General features: G+C 35.8%; 1 protein-coding gene across 1 annotated transcript; it reads right to left on the bottom strand.

Moving 5' to 3' along the window:
• LOC117333750 lies at positions 1 to 26491 on the bottom strand. Its single transcript, XM_033893171.1, has 10 exons — positions 26280 to 26491; positions 19073 to 19267; positions 9454 to 9531; positions 8597 to 8644; positions 5553 to 5588; positions 5321 to 5376; positions 2443 to 2521; positions 1827 to 1952; positions 776 to 859; positions 1 to 337 (listed from the first exon to the last, which is right to left on the bottom strand). The coding sequence occupies exons 1-10, from the start codon at positions 26310 to 26312 to the stop codon at positions 194 to 196; spliced, it is 879 nt and encodes a 292-aa protein (XP_033749062.1). The 5' UTR covers positions 26313 to 26491; the 3' UTR covers positions 1 to 193.

Raw genomic sequence — 26491 nt, 5'->3', positions numbered from 1 at the left:
TTGTGGTGCACAATGTCTTTTTTATTGTAGCAAACGTTTAAGGCATAGTAAGAAAAGTATATGTTCACACATGTGTTAATTTGAATTTATTTTCAAGATTGATCACAATGCATTTTACAGTAGTTCAAGTTTTCCCTATCGAGTAAATAGCTAAAAATAATATCGGTTGCTAATAAAAAAAGACAGATATAAATCATGCTAATCGCCTTGTAGGCCTATAACTAGGGCAGACGTGCAAATCCCGCTTGTCTGTCACGGTGCCGGCAGGTGTTTTGAGGAGAAAGCTGTACTGGCCATCTTGATACACTTTACTTTCATAGGTATCCAATGCCGTGCTCTAAAATAGTAAAGAAGAGTTTGGCTGTTAATATCTATTGCATTTAATTTATAAGTGAATAAGTGACAGGGGGGATTTAATTGCTCATAACGACATCAATAGATATCCATCGTTGTATGGATAGACAACATATTGAATAAATGTTGTCCCTTAACACTTCCTAATTCAGCAGGTGTTTTATTGTGTATCGTTTGACTGTAGACGGAATATCTATAAGCAGACTATAAAAGATAGCTGTAATGTTATAGCACATGTAGTATGTAGCTACGTGTAAAACCAATTAGTGGCGTCCCCTCGTTTCCTGAAGTTCATTTTTCGGGAAAAAATACGATACAAAATGTTCGGGAAGTAAATAATTGATAACGCCGACGGCAGATTATTAAATATATCAATATATCAATATATGTTATATGTAAGGTTTCGTGGAAACATGGTTACCCTAATGAAGTCCACTGCAGCAGGTATATGTATATCCACTCTGTCCAACATCAGCCGACATGTCCACGTCAGTATCGCGAACGGCTGTCAATAGAGAAAGTAACAAATTAAAGTCAGTATATCCGACGGCTGTCAATAGAGAAAGTAACAAAGTCAGTATATCCGACGGCTGTCCATAGAGAAAGTAACAAAGTCAGTATATCCGACGGCTGTCAATAGAGAAAGTAACAAAGTCAGTATATCCGACGGCTATCCATACAGAAAGTAACAAAGTCAGTATATCCGACGGCTATTGATAGAGAAAGTAACAAAGTCAGTATATCCGACGGCTGTCAATAGAGAAAGTAACAAAGTCAGTATAGCGAGCGGCTGTCAATAGAGGAAAGTACTCGGCAAGTTTAGCGAACAAATGTCAATAGAGGAAGTAGGGAAATCAGTTTAGCGAATGGTTATCAATAGTGGAATAGGCAAATTAATATTTCTTATTGCCGTAACAAACCAATTATAATGGTCAATGTGTCATGGAAGTTTAAAATCTGACAACTATAGGTAGTATCTATTCTATTTTATTGCTCACTTTGTATTTTGTTTTGATAGATTCGATAAGCTTTTCAATGACATTGTAATTTTCGTGTTACTATATCATCTATACTGTTTAAGTTATTGATGACATAATGATACATTTAAGACTAGAACTGTCATGTGTCATCTTAGGCACTAACAACTGCAGGTGCCTTTATTTCATGGTGTTGTACTCAAACGGTTTTATGCTGAGGGTGTGGTGATGTGACGTCATCGCACTTAAGTCATACCATCTATTTCTTGAGTGAGGTTATATTGGGTAGTCTTGACGTCATAAAATTAGGTCATATCTACCTTTGCCTAAGTGAATTTGTGATGGTGTAATGAGGTTATACTGAAAGGATATTTGGAGGAATTTGGGCAGTACTGAGAGGTCATGATGTAATAAATGATAGGTCATATCTACCGTTGCATGAGAAAGGTTAAATTGTGTGGTGATATGACGTCATAAGAATTACATAAAATCTACCTTTGTCTGAGTGAGGTTGTACGGGGTGATGATATGACGTCTTAGACAAGTTGTAGCTAAACTCCGGAAGATATCCAGTTGGTGTAGGTCTGCACATGGATGGTATAAGAAAACGGCGGCCCCGTGCTGAAACCAAAAACGCTAACTAATTGTTTTTAAACAGAACATTTCTAACAGTCAAGGCATGATTCAAACTACAGAGTTCCTTTGTCCACGGTATATAGTACAATGAAGTCAATTCAGCTTCTCAGAATTATGACGTCACAATTCAAAATGTAGCGACATTTTCAATGAAACGTTTGCATTGAAAGCTACATTTTGAAAACTCGCTTCAAGGAAATATATCTATTTATCGATTAAAGCATTTGAGTGACCATAATTTTTGTGTGTTTTTATCATTATTTGTCATAGACATATACATTCTCCACTTGAAAAAGAGAGTAAAACTATCGAAATGTCGTTGAATAATTTAGCAAGTTCTGACAATCTTTTATGTACATGCACTTGTTTACAATATCGTTTTGCAAAATGCTAGGTTTTGATTGGTCTTTAATTCTCATTTGAACTGTATATTAAGTAGCTTGTTATGGTTATATTTAGATAATTTTTGACTAACCTCTAGTGAATGTATCCATCTTTGAGGGGGGATATAGTAATATTCACCATACACAGGCCAGATAGGTCGATGGGCACCACTGGAAGATAAAGAGGACGGTAACCGCTTATTATAGCGTATCCAGGATGGCATTAGTACATCGTGTGGCGCTTAAACAGTACATACGTATCATGCATTGTATAAAGGTATTGTGTAAAATACATCAGGCAAATATGTAGGACATGTGAGGGAAGATGTAAAAAAAAAAATCCGGAATAATAAGCGATATGAAAGAATGCTAGGAATGTAATTTATAAGTAGAAATGACCTTTTTTGCCTTTGAAGTAATCACGGAATACATTTTAAATGTGTTCGGTGTATAGGCCAATGTATTATTTAATTGAACCCTAAAATATATAATAGGAATGGTAAACTATTAAACACCTTCAATAATTCACCTAAGATATAACTTCTAAAGTTTATTTGAATACAAAGACGATAATAAATCAGATTGAACTGAACGGGAATTATTTTTCTTAGAACATTTCACAAGTACACTATAAGCTTGTGACAATCAGGAGTCACGGTACGGGTACAATGTACAGTATCACTCTCCAAACCCTATCCGTCTGGGCCGTGGAAAAAAACAAGGACGGCAGAGGAACAACATTCTTCACATATCCACACGCTCGTGCTTACACCAATCATTAAATGGTATACTCTAGGTCAAGATAGAACTTCTTTTTTAATTATTTAAATGAGGATAGAAAGCAAAGTTAAAATGAACTCTTTTACATGAATGTTCCTTTCTGTATAAAGTTGTACTGATGTCTGGTGAAGAGGGTTGATTTTTATTGTTAAACGTCCTATCGACAGGACGTTAAACAATGTGTGTGGTTAGTGCATGTGTTTTGATAAGCTGCAGTATGTTCGTATGTTGTGATAGTGTGGAACTGATGCCGACACCCAGTCACATCATACAAACAACGGGCGAAACAGTCGTCCCACTCCAAATATTACTACCAGTTTGGTAGACTCTGGTATGTCTTGACCAAGGGATAGAACTCAAAGCCTCCCTCAGAGGGACAAATGCTCAACTAGTCCAAATGTGCCGGCGTGTCAAGGCAGACATTAATAGACCTACCTGGTGGAGTGGAACAGAAATATACATCTATTAACATTTAAGCATTGATGTCATTTTTTTTAGTTTCATCGGGGTATGAAACTGTTTGCAAACTGTATGAATCCGCGTAGCGGATTCTTACAGAAGTTTGCAAACAAAATTTGTTTCATACCCCGATGAAACTAAAAAATAATTGACATCAACGCTTATAATTAGTTTTTGAAAATGATTTTCTAATTTAAAACATACTTTATGTACAATTTTACTGGTTTTAAATGGGATTCTTTTTCTCAAATCAATACGCAACGTCAATTGTCATAGAAGAATGAAAAGAATTTTTCGACCAATCACATTTGAGTATTTACTATGAAAACAAAGAAAAAATAATTATATATATATGAATATATTTATTTGAAGTAAAGTGTGTTGGGATAGCAACTGAAAGCAATTATGTTGATATTACATACATGAAATTACAAGAGGAGTATACTTTGTAAGGACAGATACTGTATCATCATTTATCCGAAATCACGTTAAGCTTTTGAAAAGCAATCTAAATATTTATGCTCAACAGTTCTTTTTATATGAATACTAATAGTTTATTGTCTTGTATTATTCACCTTAGAGGAAGGGCCACTATCTTAAAGTACATTGATTGACATTGGTTTTTCTCCGGGTACTCCGGCTTTCCTCCACCTTTAAAACCTGGCACGTCCTTAAATGACCTTGGCTGTTAATAGGACGTTAAACAAAAACAAACCAAACAAACCAAAGTCACTATCTTAAAGGACATTGAACAAGTCTGCTTACTGCAAGGAGTTACTTCCCCTTGAATCAATCTATCATAACAATATGTATGTATATGTCTGTATTTCTTACCACCTGTTGTCACCATAAGGAAAAGACTTAGATAGGCTTTATGTTAATTGTTTAATCCTATTGACTTTTCTCTTTTGTGAATAAAATTTGTTGAAATTGAATTAATGTCATCTATGGAATTACTGTGACAGTTACTGTGAGTTATAGATAAGCTATTTCGGATACCAAGTTACTGTGAGTTATAGATAAGCTATTTTGGATACTAAGTTACTGTGAGTTATAGATAAGCTATTTCGGATACCAAGTTACTGTGAGTTATAGATAAGCTATTTCGGATACCAAGTTACTGTGAGTTATAGATAAGCTATTTCGGATACCAAGTTACTGTGAGTTATAGATAAGCTATTTCGGATACCAAGTTACTGTGAGTTATAGATAAGCTATTTCGGATACCAAGTTACTGTGAGTTATAGATAAGCTATTTCGGATACCAAGTTACTGTGAGTTATAGATAAGCTATTTCAGATACCAAGTTACTGTGAGTTATAGATAAGCTATTTCAGATACTAAGTTACTGTGAGTTATAGATAAGCTATTTCGGATACTAAGTTACTGTGAGTTATAGATAAGCTATTTCGGATACTGAGTTACTGTGAGTTATAGATAAGCTATTTCGGATACTAAGTTACTGTGAGTTATAGATAAGCTATTTCAGAAACTCGTTGGATACATATCAGATGAATGATCTATGCAGTAATATCGACAGTACGGATTTCTGTAAGTTACCAAAAGGCGATACATCACCATGACACAAAATAGACACAAATAGAATACAAAGAATATAAAGAAAATTACATAATAAAGAGCAATGTGTGGTTACACAACCATATTGGAATTTATTTTCGATGAGTGACAAGCGTAAAGACATCTTAACAGAAATACGGGAACAGCTATTACCTGGTTGGGACAGGCTCTTTATAAACGATTGCTTTATCCATACATTCGTGTAGTGGCTACAACAAAGAAGAAAACTTCTGGACACATATTGCTAACAATTTATTAATATTGAAAGACTTTCAGTATCATAACATCTTTAAAATCGATTTTCAGATGTGTTATATTTCAGGAGTTGCCTTGATTTAAGGACAGTGGCTAGTAATATATTACATATATCATTATAAATACATACTCTGTCAGCGTGTTTGGTGCAGATCGGCGCTGGTTTCTTTATATGGACAGAAAGGATAAAATGATTATCAAATGACATATCAAAATACACACAAATAGTGAAGAATGATCAATGACAAGATATGTAACTCGGTTATGATTATAATGTCATGATTATATAACTAAGTTATGATTATATAACTTAGCTATGATTATAAAGTTATGATTATATAACTTAGCTATAATTATAAAGTTTTGATTATAAAGTTATAGTTATATAACTAAGTTATGATTATAATGTTATGATTATATAACTAAGTTATGATTATATAACTAAGTTATGATTATATAACTAAGTTATGATTATATAACTAAGTTATGATATGATTATATAACTAAGTTATGATATGATTATATAACTAAGTTATGATTATATAACTAAGTTATGATTATATAACTAAGTTATGATTATAAAGTTATAGTTATATAACTAACTTATGATTATAAAGTTATAGTTATATAACTAACTTATGATTATAATGTTATGATTATATAACTAAGTTATGATTATAATGTTATGATTATATAACTAAGTTATGATTATAATGTCATGATTATATAACTAAGTTATGATTATAAAGTTATAGTTATATAACTAACTTATGATTGTAAAGTTATAGTTATATAACTAAGTTATGATTGTAAAGTTATAGTTATATAACTAACTTATGATTGTAAAGTTATAGTTATATAACTAATTTATGATTATAAAGTTATAGTTATATAACTAACTTATGATTATAATGTTATGATTATATAACTAACTTATGATTATATTGTCATGATTATATAACTAAGTTATGATTATAAAGTTATAGTTATATAACTAACTTATGATTATAAAGTTATAGTTATATAACTAACTTATGATTATAATGTCATGATTATATAACTAAGTTATGATTATATAACTAAGTTATGATTATAAAGTTATGATTATATAACTACATTGTAAGCTATGATTATAATGGCATGATTATATAACTAAGTTATAATTATAAAGTTATGATTATATAACTAGCTTATGATTATAAAGTTATGATTATATAACTAAGCTATGATCATAAAGTTATAGTTATAAAACTAACTTATGATTATAAAGTTATAGTTATATAACTAAGTTATGATTATATAACTAAGCTATGATCATAAAGTTATGATTATATAACTAACTTATGATTATAAAGTTATAGTTATATAACTAACTGATGATTGTAAATTTATAGTTATATAGCTAAGTTATGATTATAAAGTTATAGTTATATAACTAACTTATGATTGTATAACTAACTTATGATAAAAAGTTATAGTTATATAACTAACTGATGATTGTAAATTTATAGTTATATAGCTAAGTTATGATTATAAAGTTATAGTTATATAACTAACTTATGATTGTATAACTAACTTATGATTATAAAGTTATAGTTATATAACTAACTGATGATTGTAAATTTATAGTTATATAACTAAGTTATGATTGTAAAGTTATAGTTATATAACTAACTTATGATTGTAAAGTTATAGTTATATAACTAATTTATGATTATAAAGTTATAGTTATATAACTAACTTATGATTATAATGTTATGATTATATAACTAACTTATGATTATATTGTCATGATTATATAACTAAGTTATGATTATAAAGTTATAGTTATATAACTAACTTATGATTATAAAGTTATAGTTATATAACTAACTTATGATTATAATGTCATGATTATATAACTAAGTTATGATTATATAACTAAGTTATGATTATAGCTATGATTATAATGGCATGATTATATAACTAAGTTATAATTATAAAGTTATGATTATATAACTAGCTTATGATTATAAAGTTATGATTATATAACTAAGCTATGATCATAAAGTTATAGTTATAAAACTAACTTATGATTATAAAGTTATAGTTATATAACTAAGTTATGATTATATAACTAAGCTATGATCATAAAGTTATGATTATATAACTAACTTATGATTATAAAGTTATAGTTATATAACTAACTTATGATTGTAAAGTTATAGTTATATAACTAAGTTATGATTATAAAGTTATAGTTATATAACTAACTTATGATTGTATAACTAACTTATGATTATAAAGTTATAGTTATATAACTAACTGATGATTGTAAATTTATAGTTATATAGCTAAGTTATGATTATAAAGTTATAGTTATATAACTAACTTATGATTGTATAACTAACTTATGATTATAAAGTTATAGTTATATAACTAACTGATGATTGTAAATTTATAGTTATATAACTAAGCTATGATCATAAAGTTATAGTTATAAAACTAACTTATGATTATAAAGTTATAGTTATATAACTAACTTATGATTATAATGTAATGATTGTATAACTAACTTATGATTATAAAGTTATGATTACCAATTTTCGGACGTAAATAAATTAATCATACACATAATATTCATCAGGCTTGTTAGTACGACTTTGTTTTTGGTATTCTGTATTACTGTCACTGATCATTTGTCTGATGAAGTTTACAGTGTAGTCACCGATATGTTACGCTATATATTCAAGTGAAGAAGTAATTATATATACCGGTACCATATACACATATACTAGTGTTTCTCGGGTATCTAACCATTTCGTTATCACATATTGCTACGCAAAATAATGACAATAAAAGAACAATGTGTTAACTTAAGAGCTAAGTAATGAATTCTGTAATGAATTCTACTATTCCGTCAGAAATACAGAATAATCCGTTTTTGTATTCATCGTTATATGATACAGTGTAATTTAACCTGATACCAATGTATTGTACTCGTTTTATAATACCCACTGTTGGCATTAAAATGGTGCAACACTATCTTCATACAATGGTCTGTATCATACAATTCACCTTTGATCTGCTATTGGCAAAGAGAATAATTTGTCTATGTTTTTAATTAGAAAGTTGTTTAACTGAAACAAATATAATTGATTTCAACAAGTGAACTTATTGCATGGCTCTACTTACCTTGCAGGAGACCTGTGTTGTGGCCGATATTCCTCGTTTCCTATGTCGCTATTCCATGTTAAGTTAAAACAAAATGTATTTGAGGTATGTTTCTATCATCAAAAATATTTCCTTATTAAACGTATAGGAAATATCAAATGAAGACACCGAACTAAACGAAACGTAATACATCTGTATGGGTATAGTATCAGTTATTAACATTGTACTAACACACTGGGGTACAGACAGTCTGATCGGACATATCAACATATATACTAACACACTGGGGTACAGACAGTCTGGCCGGACATATCCACATATATACTAACACACTGGGGTACAGACTGTCTGGTCGGACATGTCCACATATATACTTACACACTGGGGTACAGACAATCTGATCGGACATATCCACATATATACTTACACACTGGGGTACAGACTGTCTGATCGGACATATCCACATACAAAAATGTATATACTTACACACTGGGGTACAGACAGTCTGATCGGACATATCCACATATATACTGACACACTGGGGTACAGACAGTCTGATCGGACATATCCACATATATACTTACACACTGGGGTACAGACAGTCTGATCGGACATATCCACATATATACTGACACACTGGGGTACAGACAGTCTGATCGGACATATCCACATATATACTTACACACTGGGGTACAGACAGTCTGATCGGACATATTCACATATATACTGACACACTGGGGTACAGACAGTCTGGTCGGACATATCCACATATATACTTACACACTGGGGTACAGACTGTCTGATCGGACATATCCACATATATACTTACACACTGGGGTACAAACAGTCTGGCCGGACATATCCACATATATACTTACACACTGGGGTACAGACAGTCTGGCCGGACATATTCGCATCATTTCATCCATATGGGCGAGGTCAACGTATAGTCGGTCCTTCAACAACAAAATATTATGACACATTTCAGATTCATAAATGTGAGGCTGATAAAGATATCCTGTGTTCATTTTCTTTTTTAATTTTGCATGTTACTTTGTCTCTCCAATTTCTCCCTTCGTTACATATACTGAATTTTACAAATAGTATTTTCGATTGTTAACAGAAAACATTACTTGGAAAATAACATTTAAAATATATGTAATGATTGGAGGTGTTTGAAGAATCCAAACTATAATGACCATGTACACCTTTGTTTACATAAATAGACTGTATTCGCTCCGTGTTTATGTAGGTTAGTGAGCAACCTTGTATAGTGGACGTAGATGCTTATAAATAGTAGATAGTAGGTTGTATAAATCTTTGTACAGGTTTTACGTATGTACATGTGTAATTATAATATTTACTAGTTGTATTGGTATCAGTATGTTAAGTGTTCCCGTCGCGATCTGTTGTCAAATCTAATCACTATTCTCGCTTCGTTTCTCTACAAAATGTAATGTTAACATCCTCATCACATTCAACACCAGGAAGAATGTTGTCCGTCATTGATACGCCATACCTGTTATTCTATTAAGTTTTCATTTCATAATAATTTAATTTTCAGTCAGACATCTGCTACAATGTAGAGCGCCATATTTAATTTTCATTCGGATCTCTCTGACTATCGTACTGAGTATGTAATATACTATCCGGGTTACTGAATATGCATCATAATTTCTGATTGGCTGACTAGTAGTTTTAATAGGTGACATCCGCGGAATTTCAAGGGCAGCGATTTCATTCCTTCCACGAAACGGTCGATCTCACATTTATCTGCCTAATAGCGAACAACACTTAAACAAATTGTGATAGACTGTGGATTCTGATAAAGGGGTAAATGATTAGACACTTGGACGTTCTTATAAAAGATGATCACCCATACTTAAAATGTTTTAACATATTCATTACCTGTCTCCAATGCTTGCCAATATTTTCCAATATTCTCCATTATACTGTGTAATAATATTATATATATTAATATTATTGAGGTTAGACATACCTCTCACTAAGTAGATAACCCATTGTGTTATTGGTGCTCTCGTCTGGTCTGTATTAAAGTAATTATATGTTTTACCAATAATTACCTAGATTCGCACCAATATTCGCAAATAATCATCAATAAAGTTCCCTTGGAACCTATTGCTGTGGCATATCATTTGTTTGGTTGTTTAATTGAATTTCAAATAGGAATTAGTGTTTTTGTAACCAGTGTTAGATCTCCCATTTAGAACTGTGTAAATCACAGACGTTAGACTACTTATAACCGTGAATAAATCGCGTATTTTCAATCAAGGATGACATCAGCATTCCTTCCAAAAAATCTTCGAAGGCATATGATTGTGTTCTAGAAAGTTTTCTCTTTTGAGATGCTCATGTCTAAGATTTACATGTACAACTCTGTTGAGTCTTTCGCTTGTATTACAGGCCCTGCTTGTATAAAGAAATCTCAACACTTGAGAAGTTTTTTACAAGCGGGGCCAGGAAAGATTGTGTTGAAACTCTTGATTTTGACAAGGTAAATAGTGCACCGTTTATATGATACATCTACCAGTCTTAGTTTGGCCCAGATTCGCATCTTCTTCGTTTTGGGTGTAAATACTAGTGTCGAGATAGGAAGAGTGAAAATATAGTAAGATTTACAGTTTGATTCTGAGAGGAAAAGCTTCAAGTGAAAGAGGATTCTTTTTTTCGAAAACAAAACACGGTGTATATTTGATCATGCCATCGAAAAGAAGATTCCTCTTCCATCAGTTTGAATTTCTGGCAATAAGGGAAATTTCCTCTATGCTTTTCTCGCCATGTTTCTATTTACGTTTCAGATAATTCTTGACGCATTTCTAACACATACCAACATCCTGTCGATCAGTTAATTATCACTGTCACGAATCAACCATTTGTTATAAGAAAGTCTTAAAGTTTCCGGCTGATGTATCGGCATTAACAACCCTCATCAAAACAACTGAACAACCGCTAACTACACATGCTGTTGACAGGATGCCACACAGAATTTACCCATCATCCAAACTTGATAGAATATAAATATCATAGCATGGGTCACTTACTTGGAATATAGATAACACGGAGGATTTATCAATAAAATCTGAACCAAAATAATAAAACTATAAAAAAAAAAATTAAATATCAGTTAACTTAAAACTTCAGAATAACAAAAAGGGGCCATGCTTTATTTTCCACCCAATATGAAACACATGGATGTCTACTAAATCCAACTAAACAATAAGTCCACCTGGCGAGGCTCAGTCCACTGAGGAAGATCACAGTAGTGAAATATTTAGGTTGTAATCTATGTGTTGTGAGCAAAAGTTCAATCTATTCGTTGAATCTCATAACTTTCTTTCACTATATCCTAGGTTCAAAAAAAAATCATTTTCAGACAGCATAGCTGAGTAATTTCGAAACTCAAAAGTCTTTCATATTTTCAATGTCTTTTATCAACAGTGTGGTAAAACAATAGACGAGTACAATCACAGTGAAGACAGGACCAAAGCAATAGTATGTCCGTCTGAACTTCTAATTATATGAATGTTTCTTTTTTCAATTTAATATTTAAAAATATATTGAATTATATGTAGAATTAATTCATTATTATAATATGAATACATTTACGATATCGTAAATAGTATGCTAGAAAATTGTGGTTGAAGAAACATGTTTTGAAAATAAAAGAAACACGAAGAAAAGTACTTTTGCAGGAAAAAAAATGACTGATCACATTTTTGTAATTTTTTTTCCGGTAAAGGCTATGTTGCGGTTAATAGATGCTTAATAATGTTTGATTTCATTAGGCTTGTTGCATAATAAAATCAGGAAAATGACCCTTAACACATTCGTTTTATTTTGATAAATAATGGCTAGTATGTAAGATGTCAGACTCACTTTTGATAATTAACGGTAAATATTCATTCAAGACGTCAGACTCACTTTTGATAACGTAAATAATCATTCAAGACGTCAGACTCACTTTTGATAACGGTAAATATTCATTCAAGATGTCAGACTCACTTTTGATAATTAACGGTAATTGTGTGACCCTTACAAATGGGTTCGTCACTAACTCTAATAGGTCCTGGTTAGTGACTAGTCTACAGATGCAAATATATACAATTATTACTACTACATTTGTATTTGGTAGCCTTTAAAATTAACGGGAACATACAACACATACAATCATACAATATAAGTTACATATATACAATGGTCTGTCTGACCACTGACACCTAGTCTTAATAAAATATTAATACTGTTTCCTTACATCTAAAATTAGTCCTTGAGTATGACTATCGACTCGGCCCGTACTACTCACAACAGGTAGTTACTGGTCGCCGGTCTGTGTGTGACCGCTGATCTATACGGGGAGTTAGTGACTAGCAATATGTATAATCTAACATGATCTGACGCTCTGACTGTTACTATGTATTATTATCAGCCACTTAACCCCTGGTGTTTGCTGCTGACCATTAACACTACTTAATTATAGTATGGTCGCTGACATGCCCGCCGACTACCTTGTAGTCGCTGACGTGACCGTCGACTACCTGCTTGTAGTCGCCAACTACTTTGTTATCGCTAACCTTTAGCTATCAGCCTCTGCCAAACACTGTGTTAAAATACCTAGTTGACGGATCAAGGAAAATACCGTGGTCACATCTATCTTTTCTCCAACTATCTATCTTTTCTTGGGTTCTCTCGGCTTCTGTCTGAACAGTTTGGATGCCGAAATCAGAGTGCCTGTCGTCTGTCAGAGCCGGCTTTTATACCCTCCGATTTTGGCCATCTGAGTTATTTAAGTGTTTTACATGTAAGGGTGAAATTACATAATCAAACGTGCGGGAGAATGCACGAGAATACCTGGTGACACGAATGAACACATGCAAACAATACACAACGATGCCTGATCGGTATGTGCTATCTATTTTCATTACACTACCCATGCCTTCGAGGTTGAAGCTTCCATGCTTCTTAATTATGTTAGAACTAAATCATAAGAACAAATAAAAACAATAATTTACAAAACAAATAAACTTTCTTTATTAATCCAGCAGTGTTATCTTAAAACACGAGCGTATTGACAATTCGTTTAAGTGAGGCCTGTCCAAATTTTGTGAGCCTCCAGTCTATTCTTTATTTCCAGTGAAGACATCCAACTAAAAGTAGATTTCATCTACCGTGGTTAGTTTCGCTTGCTTGCCCGCCTCATGATATCGACAAGTGGTCGTGAGTGTCCGCTTAGTTGTGTTACATTTAACAAAACGTCGACTAACCGTACGCATGTCGCTTCGTGCGGTGATCCAGAATGACTGGTTTAGGGATGACATGTCGTAGATCTGTGACGCCTCTTACCTGGTTCACCACTTTGTTCTCCTGCTATTCTCTTCTAATGGAATGGTAGTGTTGGTTTTGTCGATTTCCTTATCATCCGGCCTACCAAAGAATCATCCGGGGGTACAGGACTTGTAGCCACTGCTGTAGCTGAGGTTGAAGGTCTGTTGTCAGGTGGGACAACCGGTTCGGTAGCTTCTTTCTCCGACTACTCGGACAGTAAACTTCCAGGGTCCTGCTTCTGCCATTCCTCTGTATCCTTAGGCGAGGTATTGCTATCACCACTGGAGCTGCTTGAGCTGTCACTTGACCCTTCGGCCTGCTTATCCTCCGGTAGATTAGACACATGGAGAGTCTCAAGTTGGCTGTTTTTGTCCATACCCTTCTCTTCGGTAAGGATACTATGCGAGTACTATCGATGTTAGTGTTTTAAAAACATATTTGACTATCCCTCTGTATACCAGCAAAAGAAAGTCGTGCCGAATCACTGGATAAGGGCAGTAATTCAATGTTGAAAAATGTATGTGGAAAAAATGCACGGGCGATACAAGTGGTCCTTGTCGTACACAATAATACAACGTATTGATTTATTATGAAAATGATTTGATACAATGTCCATGGCAATGCATTATGTTCTACTATGTTTAACATACTTATAGTAGTTCCGTATTATGATTCATCATTTTTCTCACTTGACCATCTTCGTCTTCAGTACTTCTTCAAAGCTTCTCCTCCGTTGGGGTGTGCCACACAAAAGTTCCATTTGCCACTTGGTCTTTTGACTACTCACCGAAAATGGTGCTCGGCGTGTGGTTATAATTGCTGTTACGTTTTACAATTCTATTTAGTTCAGTTATGCTGTAGTAAAGTTGTCTTTGTCTCAAATAGGAAAATGGAGAACTCCTGCGTTGGGTTGGGATGTAAAGTTAAGTTCAAGTACAACCAGGTTGTCGACGGTAAAAATCCGCGAAAAATTCAGGACTGGATGAAAGATGTTCTCCTTTCTGAAGGTGTCATACTTTCTGGATCAACAGAAGCAAAGATGTGTCCAAAATGCTTTCTCAGATACCTCAAGAAACGTCCTGCATCCGAGAATGCCAATGAACCGGAACGGAAAAAAGCTTCCGTAGACAAAGGTGATTCTGTTGACGAATCTGACACTCTGGACGGGTATCTTTCTGTAGATGATTTATACTATGCCCCTTCTTCGAACAGAAAATGTAGCATTTGTCGAACATACAACATGAAGAGTTCTAGCTGCATCAGTGAGAAAGCAAGACACCAGCTGCTTATCATAAACATAAACTGTACATGCCTGAGAATTCCAGGGTGTGTTCAAGTCATCTTCTTGGTAAGGATATCAGTCCTGAAATTGAGCCGGTTTTGACAGGGAGGGATAAACTTGTTAATCACTTAGCCTCCAAGTCACCAGCTGTTATCAACGATTTACTCAAAATCATACAGAACATGTCCAATAACTTGTCACCGCTTGTATTAAACTTCGACAACATGGATGATAAAGATTGCCAAGCTTGGACAGGCAGGGATTGTAATCAATTCAATCAAATACACGATGCATGTTCCGAACATATTACTGGTACAAAAGCATTGTCATTTAAGAATGCCCTTCTGCTGTTTTGGGTTAAACTCAAAACAGACATATCTTTCACTCAGTTGGCTTCTCTTTTCCGCATTCACAAATCGAGCGTCAGCAGAATTTTCCAGATCGTTACAGATGCTCTAAATTAAACCGTAGTTCCCACACATCTTGGTCCGGATCACGTGTCTAGGGCGCAAGCGTTGGATCACAACACAGTTTTCACAAAAACATTCTTCGGCAACAAAGTCACTGTAATATTGGATGATACATATATATATATATATATATCAGCAAAAGTGAAGAACATGAGTTTCAGCGGAAAAGTTACTGCGGTCAAAACCTGGACAGAGTCAACATGATGGTATAGAGGCAAACACAGACAGGTGTATCACTAAAACAAGATGGGTGGTCGAAAGTTATCACTCTCGTTTCAAGCAATTCAGATTTTTTAAAACTTAACTCACATCAAACTACTTCATCAAAAATCTCGAAAGTCTTCTGAAAAGTGTCACGGCATGTCTGAATTGGCTACGTGTACCCATATATCAGCCTTCATCAACAAAAGCAGCCGAAGATGAAAAAGTTGCTCTGGAGATGAAGTCACTTCTAAACAAGTCCAACACCCTAGCAGAGCGTGTTGAGAAAGAGCCAGACCTATCACGGAGAGCCAAATCCCAATGGCAGAAGCTAGAGGCAACCCAGCTCGAATTCCCACGTCTTGACCAAGAATATCTAGAAATTGTGGCATGTGGGACGTACCAGGTGAAGTTGGCCCCCGGATACATATCGGAACATTTGACAGCAGATGGAAATTATGAAGCCATGGCATACCAACACTCTTCTGACCTGATTCGATGTCAAATCCGATCTCGTCATAAATCGCAAACGAAATACAACATATGGATCCAGTACTCAGTTATCGAACAACCACCAATACAGAATTGCTACTGTACGTGTCCAACCGGTCAGAGGACTGTTGGTATGTGTGCTCATATCGCCAGTGTTCTCTTCTACCTTGGGGTCTATGTCCATAGTCAGTCTCGAAAACCACTTCGACCAACCAAGTTTATGTCATTGATGAAGTAAATAGCCCGCTAATACATATAATCCAGAATGTAGGGAAGATACTACATTGAATGTTTCTGATATACACAACGTAGCGTCATTGTCACTCTTCAAAAATGATCGACAGTGCCTAGAATGTAACTGTGAAGGAATATAATACTCATATATATATGATATTAAGTTCTAAATACACAAATAATACATGATGAGCTGAATGAGCAAGAACAAAGCACATTAGTTGTACAACAAAGTCATGGAGATAGGGAAATTGGTAAAGGGACGATCATTATCCTGACAAAAATCTGGAAACAAATAGTTTCCTTGAAGGCGAATTCGTCCAATCGTGTTTCCTATAATATTTCAACGTATTTCTTGTCCGGACGAGATGTCTTCACTAGCATGTAGTGCTTTCAGCACTTTGATCTATATGAAGATTTATGGGGGGTTGACTAATAGAAGTTGAAAAAACGAGGCATATCCAGTAATTCTGAAGCGCATTTTTTTTTCATGGATTACACAAATGAATGGAGATATTTTCTATTGACAAAATTCAATAGTACTCGGGGTTTAAGTTAGACCAAATGCCGTTTAAACGTGCATTCAACTTTATGAGAAATATAATTTTTTATGTTTGATGCCAAATTTCACAGAAACTAACGAAAAGATTCATACAATCGATATCCGATTACGTTGCCCGATATATAAATGAAATTTTAGTACAATTTTCCTTACAAACAAATAACATTTTGACCTTATAAATACTTGATAAAGTGTGCTTGTGAGTATTTACGACTTTGGTACAAAATGGCCTCGTTCTGGCATGTCCGGAACGGAACAAGGTTTTCATATGTCCTATCAGATGCCCCATGGATATGTCTATTCGGGCATTAGGTAAAGGATCGATTTCCTTCGTGGGCGGTTTTAGAGCATTCCTGCAACAGCACCTTTAATTTGTTGGCAACTGATCATTAAATGCATTGCAGGGGAATTCTGGCTACTATATAGCACATGTGTGTGGCATTTAGGGGACGCAGAGATGTGAAATTTGTTTATGAAATATTTAAAATCTAAGCTTATACCTGTACCTGTGGGGTTAGTCAATTGCACACGAAGCATCATCCTCTAATTATAGATATACAGCTGCTGGTGATATGTTTGAATAGGATGTGAGGACCAACGCCATATTTTAGCATCGTTGGTAAATTTGCTACCGATGGATCTGGATATTTTCTGTTTGTATTCTTTACAACGATATTAGCATGTTTATATATTATAATTTTCACAAATGTGATGCTGATGATATGAATAAATACAATACCAGGAACGTTCATTTCGTTGACGTTCCGTTAACTTTTCCCCGTGTGCGTTTTGTAAACATTTCACGGGAATTGGAATATGCCGCGGTATTAAACTTTGATGTTTCTAGTGATTAGAATGAAGTATTTCAGCTACAAACGACACAATATGTAGAATATAATATCTGAGTAATTTTACCATTAATAATATTGTTCGATTTGCACAAAAATATCCTCAAAATGACGACGTTCAACGACGGAAAGCTGTGCAGGGCTGTAGGCGCCGCCATGTTTTGTTTACAAAAGTTTAACCGCTTGACCACTGACCCCAAAATGGCGGCGAAATATGCAAAACGACTATACACAACGGTGCCTGATCGGTATGTGCTATCTATTTTCATTACAATTGTAATATGGTTGGAGTGTTGCCTTAATTTTCATTGGCCAATTTCCTGTTTCCCTCTCAAGTATCCATCAGTGAGTAGACCTGTTCGTGCTAAAGATAGCTCAGCTGGGAAATTTCCCAGGCATTGCCGACATGTTCGTGCTATTTATAGCACGAACATGTCGGCAATCTTTGCCTCCAATCACGCAACGTGTTACTTTGGACATCAGCCAATCAGAATACTGGAAAGAAACGGTTGTTCGACATCACTTTGTTTACAATATTGCAGACGAGATACCCCTCCAACGTTTCGCTACAATAAACGATATTTTGAAGAAAAAAGACTTGTTGAACACCCGGAAAAAATACTTCAGGTGCAAGAAGACTATTCCTGCCATATTTAAGTTCCAAAGGTCAGTCTGCATGCCGACTTTGAAAACTTTAGTGAACATGATTTGGACTGGATCGAGCCTTGGGATTGTTTTCATTCATTTTAGTTAGCCATATTACAAAACAGTTATTGCCTTTTGTGTTCGGTGTACACGAGACTATACGGACCTGGTCAAGAGTTTGTTCATCGAGGCACTATACGGACCTGGTCAAGAGTTTGTTCATCGAGGCCGCAACGAGACTATACGGACCTGGTCAAGTGTTTGTTCACCTCGGCCAGCGGTCTCGATGAACAAACTCTTGACCAGGTTCGTATAGTCTCGTGTACACCTCCACAAAATGCAATAATTATTTAATATTCATTCAAGACGTCAGACTCACTTTTGATAATTAACGGTAGATATGTAAGACGTCAGACTCACTTTTCCATTGTCACAGTTGTTGTCAAGCACTCCCATTTTAACTCCGCCGTGAATAGAGATGTCGTCTGACATTTCCTCTGGAACAAGGAAGTCTCCAATCCGATCAGCCGGATGTGATGCGATAACATGGATGAGAATAAACACAATTCCCACTTCTTTACTACGGTCGATAACCCAGGAAGTCATCATTATCATCTGTATTAACGAGTTTAAATAAAACAAATGAAGTTAGATATACAACATGTTAATTTTCAATTTAATAATGATATACAAAAAGAATAAAAAAGATATATAAAAGAGAATACCGTTATACAGTGTACAATATAAGTAGTTAGAACAAACTCCTATTTCTGTTTTACTAGATGTCATGTTACCTGTTACCGTCTGTACAGAATGGACGTGGGATATAAAAATATCTATACATATATATCCCAAACGACAATGAGTAAAATACAGCTTCCCAGCCTGTTGTACAATTTTGTACAGAATTAGATAGTTAGTATGCTATCATAACAATCATTTCCGCCCCTCATAAAACGCCGTGATCAATTTGAGGTCGATACCTCATTGTGTTTTACTGGCGGGACTTTACATATTAAAATATCATCAAATTGTACATTCCTCGCGAGAGCTCAACAGATGGTGTTTGTCAAAGTAACAGTATGATTTTAACGAATGTTACTGTGAAAGTAGATACATGAGCTAGAGTTAAGTTCTTCCAGCTTATAAGCTCTTCTCCACGAAAACAGCATACGTATGAATTGCATTGAAGATGAATACTACAACAATGATAATATGAAAGATCATTTTGTTTAAATCTTAAACTTTAAAAAAAGGATTGACAGAGAAAATAGATGTGAGACAGAAAGGGAAGTAGAGAGTATACGTTCAGGTAGTATAAAATATAAAAACGTAGGAATAATTGTCATTGTTTCTCCACCGAATAAACCTGGGTAAAGTATCAAACAAATCACGCCTCTGATCAACGAAATCTGAATATCTATAGGAGTAGTGATTTGTATCATTTGGGGACCGACACATTCCTACTCGAATCAGAAGAAAACCCAGTCTCAAGGTCTAGATTTGAGATAAAGCCAAGGAGATGAGTTGATCATAGGGCAGCAGTGCTCCCGTCGGTACCAGTGAATCAAGTGGAGAATGAATGGTTCCACGCACTTGGGAACAGCACTCCAAAAGTAAGTCAGTAAAATCAACGTTATTTCAATCAAATGATCCCTAAAATAACACATTACTAGAAATAAATTAATAAAACTAGGTCGAAATCACGAATAGAATCCATTTAGTGATTTACCAATGTAAACATATAAAAGGGAAGTCAAGATAAAGAAACTTTGAGAATGCTGGTCCAAGAACCACGTAAAAGGCTGGCATGGTAGTGTAAACAGACTGTGTAGCAATGATCATCCCAACATATACAGCATCACCAACTCCATCAAATCTATTCACTGTACTCACGAATGGCAGATTATGCAACTGGAAGCAGATGACAGACCACGATCAATTCTAGGTTGCAGATTCTGAAGGACAGCTACAGAAATGATGCAGCATACCAACATTATGAACATCAACTGTTTCATTACACATGTTAACTATTTACTACATTTAGTTAAAGAACAGTAAAATAAGTTGTTGTGAGTATTGTTACATGCCCATCTGACGGGAGTAATAATTTATCTGAAGGGGTAATAATTTGACGGGGGTAATAATCTGGCGGGAGTAATAATTTATCTGAAGGGGTAATGATCTGACGGGGGTAATAATATGACGGGAGGTAATAATCTGACAGGGGGTAATAATCTGACGGGGGTAATATATGACGGGAGTAATAATCTGACGGGAGTAATAATCTGACGGGAGTAATAATCTGACGGGGGTAATAATCTGACGGGAGTAATAATCTGACGGGAGTAATAATCTGACGGGGTAATAATATGACGGGGGTAATAATCTGACGGGAGTAATAATCTGACGAGAGTAATAATATGACGGGGGTAATGATCTGACGGGGGTAATAATTTGACGGGAGTAATAATATGACGTGGGTAATAATCTGACGGGAGTATAATCTGACGGGGGTAATAATCTGACGGGAGTATAATCTGACGGGAGTAATAATCTGACGGGGGTAATAATCTGACGGGGGTAATAATCTGACGGGAGTAATAATCTGACGGGAGTTATAATATGACGGGAGTAATAATATGACGGGAGTAATAATCTGACGGGGTAATAATCTGACGGGGAGTAATAATCTGACGGGAGTAATAATCTGACGGGAGTAATAATTTGACGGGGTAATAATCTGACGGGGGTAATAATCTGACGGGAGTAATAATCTGACGGGGTAATAATCTGACGGAAGTAATAATATGACGGGAGTAATAATCTGACGGAAGTAATAATCTGACGGGAGTAATAATCTGACGGGAGTAATAATTTGACGGGGGTAATAATCTGACGGGGGTAATAATCTGACGAGAGTAATAATATGACGAGAGTAATAATATGACGAGAGTAATAATCTGACGAGAGTAATAATCTGACGAGAGTAATAATCTGACGGGGGTAATAATCTGACGGGGGTAATAATCTGACGGGAGTAATAATCTGACGAGAGTAATAATCTGACGAGAGTAATAATCTGACGGGGGTAATAATCTGACGAGAGTAATAATCTGACGGGGGTAATAATCTGACGAGAGTAATAATCTGACGAGAGTAATAATCTGACGAGAGTAATAATCTGACGAGAGTAATAATATGACGAGAGTAATAATCTGACGAGAGTAATAATCTGACGGGGGTAATAATCTGACGGGAGTAATAATATGACGGGAGTAATAATATGACGGGGGTAATAATCTGACGGGGGTAATAATCTGACGGGAGTAATAATATGAGGGGGGTAATAATCTGACGAGAGTAATAATCTGACGAGAGTAATAATCTGACGGGGGTAATAATCTGACGGGAGTAATAATATGACGGGGGGTAATAATCTGACGGGAGTAATAATATGACGGGAGTAATAATATGACGGGAGTAATAATCTGACGGGAGTAATAATCTGACGAGAGTAATAATATGACGAGAGTAATAATCTGACGAGAGTAATAATCTGACGAGAGTAATAATCTGACGGGGGTAATAATCTGACGGGAGTAATAATATGACGGGAGTAATAATATGACGGGGGTAATAATCTGACGGGAGTAATAATCTGACGGGGGTAATAATCTGACGGGAGTAATAATATGAGGGGGGTAATAATCTGACGGGAGTAATAATCTGACGGGAGTAATAATCTGACGGGAGTAATAATCTGACGGGAGTAATAATATGACGGGAGTAATAATCTGACGGGGGTAATAATATGACGGGGGTAATAATATTGACGGGAGTAATAATCTGACGGGGGTAATAATCTGACGGGAGTAATAATATGACGGGGGGTAATATCTGACGGGGAGTAATAATCTACGGGGTATAATCTGACGGGAGTAATAATATGACGGGGGGTAATAATCTGACGGAGTAATAATCTGACGGGGGTAAATAATCTGACGGGAGTATAATCTGACGGGAGTAATAATCTGACGGGAGTAATAATCTGACGGTAGTAATAATCTGACGGGGGTAATAATCTGACGGGGTAATAATCTGACGGGAGTAATAATATGACGGGGGTAATAATCTGACGGGAGTAATAATATGACGGGGGTAATAATCTGACGGGGGTAATAATATGACGGGAGTAATAATCTGACGGGAGGTGAATATCATGACGGGGGTAATAATCTGACGGGGGTAATGATCTGACGAGAGTAATAATCTGACGAGAGTAATAATCTGACGGGGGTAATAATCTGACGGGGGTAATAATATGACGGGGGTAATAATCTGACGGGGTAATGATCTGACGGGGGTAATAATCTGACGGGAGTAATAATCTGACGGGGGTAATAATCTGACGGGAGTAATAATCTGACGGGAGGTAATAATCTGACAGGGGTAATAATTTGACGGAGGTAATAATCTGACGGGAGTAATAATCTGACGGGAGTAATAATATGACAGGGGTAATAATCTGACGGAGGTAATAATCTGACGGGGGTACTAATCTGACGGGAGTAATAATCTGACGGGAGTAATAATCTGACGGGGGTAATCATCGGACGGGGGTAATGATCTGACGAGAGTAATAATCTGACGGGAGTAATAATCTGACGGGGGTAATAATCTGACGGGAGTAATAATCTGACGGGGGTAATAATCTGACGGGGGTAATAATCTGACGGGGGTAATAATCTGACGGGGGTAATAATCTGACGGGGGTAATAATCTGACGGGAGTAATAATCTGACGGGGAGTAATAATCTGACGGGAGTAATAATCTGACGGGGGTAATAATCTGACGGGGGTAATAATCTGACGGGGGTAATAATCTGACGGGAGTAATAATCTGACGGGAGTAATAATCTGACGGGAGTAATAATCTGACGGGAGTAATAATCTGACGGGGGTAATAATCTGACGGGAGTAATAATATGACGTGAGTAATAATCTGACGGGAGTAATAATCTGACGGGGGTAATAATCTGACGGGGGTAATAATCTGACGGGAGTAATAATCTGACGGGGGTAATAATCTGACGGGAGTAATAATCTGACGGGGGTAATAATCTGACGGGAGTAATAATCTGACGGGAGTAATAATCTGACGAGAGTAATAATCTGACGGGGGTAATAATCTGACGGAGAGTAATAATATGACAGGGGGTAATAATCTGACGGGGGTAATAATCTGACGGGGTAATAATCTGACGGGAGTAATAATCTGACGGGAGTAATAATATGACGGAGTAATAATCTGACGGGAGTAATAATCTGACGGGGGTAATAATCTGACGGGAGTAATGATATGACGGGAGTAATAATATGACGGGGGTAATAATATGACGGGATTAATAATCTGACGGGAGTAATAATCTGACGGGGGTAATAATATGACGGGGGTAATAATATGACGGGGGTAATAATCTGACGGGGGTAATAATCTGACGGGAGTAATAATCTGACGGGGGTAATAATCTGACGGGAGTAATAATCTGACGGGGGTAATAATCTGACGGGAGTAATAATATGACGGGGGTAATAATCTGACGGGGGTAATAATCTGACGGGAGTAATAATCTGACGAGAGTAATAATCTGACGGGGGTAATAATCTAACGGGGGTAATAATCTGACGGGAGTAATAATCTGACGAGAGTAATAATCTGACGAGAGTAATAATCTGACGGGAGTAATAATCTGACGAGAGTAATAATCTGACGGGGGGTAATAATCTGACGGGAGTAATAATCTGACGGGAGTAATAATCTGACGAGAGTAATAATATGACGGGGGTAATAATCTGACGGGAGTAATAATCTGACGGGGGTAATAATCTGACGAGAGTAATAATCTGACGGGGGTAATAATCTGACGGGAGTAATAATCTGACGGGGGTAATAATCTGACGGGAGTAATAATCTGACGGGAGTAATAATCTGACGGGAGTAATAATCTGACGGGAGTAATAATCTGACGGGGGTAATAATCTGACGGGGGTAATAATCTGACGGGGGTAATAATCTGACAGGGGTAATAATCTGACAGGGGTAATAATCTGACGGGAGTAATAATATGACGGGGGTAATAATCTGACGGGAGTAATAATATGACGGGAGTAATAATCTGACGGGAGTAATAATATGACGGGAGTAATAATCTGACGGGAGTAATAATCTGACGGGGGTAATAATCTGACGGGGGTAATAATCTGACGGGGGTAATAATCTGACGGGAGTAATAATCTGACGGGGGTAATAATCTGACGGTAGTAATAATCTGACGGGGGTAATAATCTGACGGGGGTAATAATCTGACGGGGGTAATAATCTGACGGGAGTAATAATCTGACGGAGGTAATAATATGACGGGGGTAATAATATGACGGGGGTAATAATCTGACGGGGGTAATAATATGACGGGAGTAATAATCTGACGGGGGTAATAATTTGACGGGAGTAATAATCTGACAGGGGTAATAATCTGACGGGGGTAATAATCTGACAGGGGTAATAATATGACGGGAGTAATAATATGACGGGGGTAATAATATGACGGGAGTAATAATCTGACGGGGGTAATAATCTGACGGGTGTTATAATATGACGGGAGTAATAATATGACGGGAGTAATAATATGACGGGGGTAATAATATGACGGGGGGTAATAATATGACGGGAGTAATAATATGACGGGAGTAATAATCTGACGGGGGTAATAATCTGACGGGAGTAATAATATGACGGGAGTAATAATCTGACGGGAGTAATAATCTGACGGGAGTAATAATCTGACGGGGGTAATAATCTGACGGGAGTAATAATATGACGGGGGTAATAATCTGACGGGAGTAATAATCTGACGGGGGTAATAATCTGACGGGGGTAATAATCTGACGGGGGTAATAATCTGACGGGGGTAATAATCTGACGGGGGTAATAATCTGACGGGGGTAATAATCTGACGGGGGTAATAATATGACGGGGGTAATGATCTGACGGGGGTATTATGGTACGTTGTCGTCCATCTGTCCATTCGTCCTGAGTAAACGTTTGTTTATCTGGAGATCTTCTTCATCTATTGACCGATTTCTTTGACACTTGGCAGGCGTTATGACCAGTATATATAATTGTTTCCCTGAATGGCATTTCGATTAGACTATTTTTGCAAAAGTCATTGCCCTTTGCTTATTTCGGTATTTGAATTTTGTCTGATCTGCCCATACCTTTATTGATGTATATTAATGAATATGTTTAGTATACATTCGCTAATAGACCAAAGCCCGGGCGCTATCTACATGCTTTTGTAATAAATACACTGACGTTGCTGTCTGGGATATACCTGTTTTCATAAAACCTTCTAGCTCTCGTAACAGTTATATTTGGATTCACTGACGTCGCCGGAGAGACATTTCAGCCTGGTATCAACCTTACGGACACCAGCATTCAGCTGTAGAATTTGTACGACAATTACCACAGTCATAGTATAAAGATGAATGTCATCATATGATTCAGCGAAATCCTAATAACAAGGAAGAAGACGAAAACAAGAGTAAATTACAATTGTAAACCTACCTTCTTATCAACGTGATGTCTGTATGATGTCATGTAATAATCTATGCAGCTCGTAATCTTTTAATCCACCCATATGTATTGTCTTTGATACTGGATAACATTGTAAATATCATATGTGGATATAAAGGACAACGTTTCTTATTAAAACATGATAAATCAATCACTGTTTACCCAGATTGTGTTCACTCCAGGCGATATTTGGCACACACGTA

The sequence above is a fragment of the Pecten maximus genome, chromosome 8, assembly GCF_902652985.1.
Source record: "Pecten maximus chromosome 8, xPecMax1.1, whole genome shotgun sequence".
Lineage (NCBI taxonomy): Eukaryota > Metazoa > Mollusca > Bivalvia > Pectinida > Pectinidae > Pecten > Pecten maximus.
The sequence above is the reverse complement of the archived record's forward strand: the minus strand, read 5'-3'. Positions and strand labels throughout refer to the sequence as shown.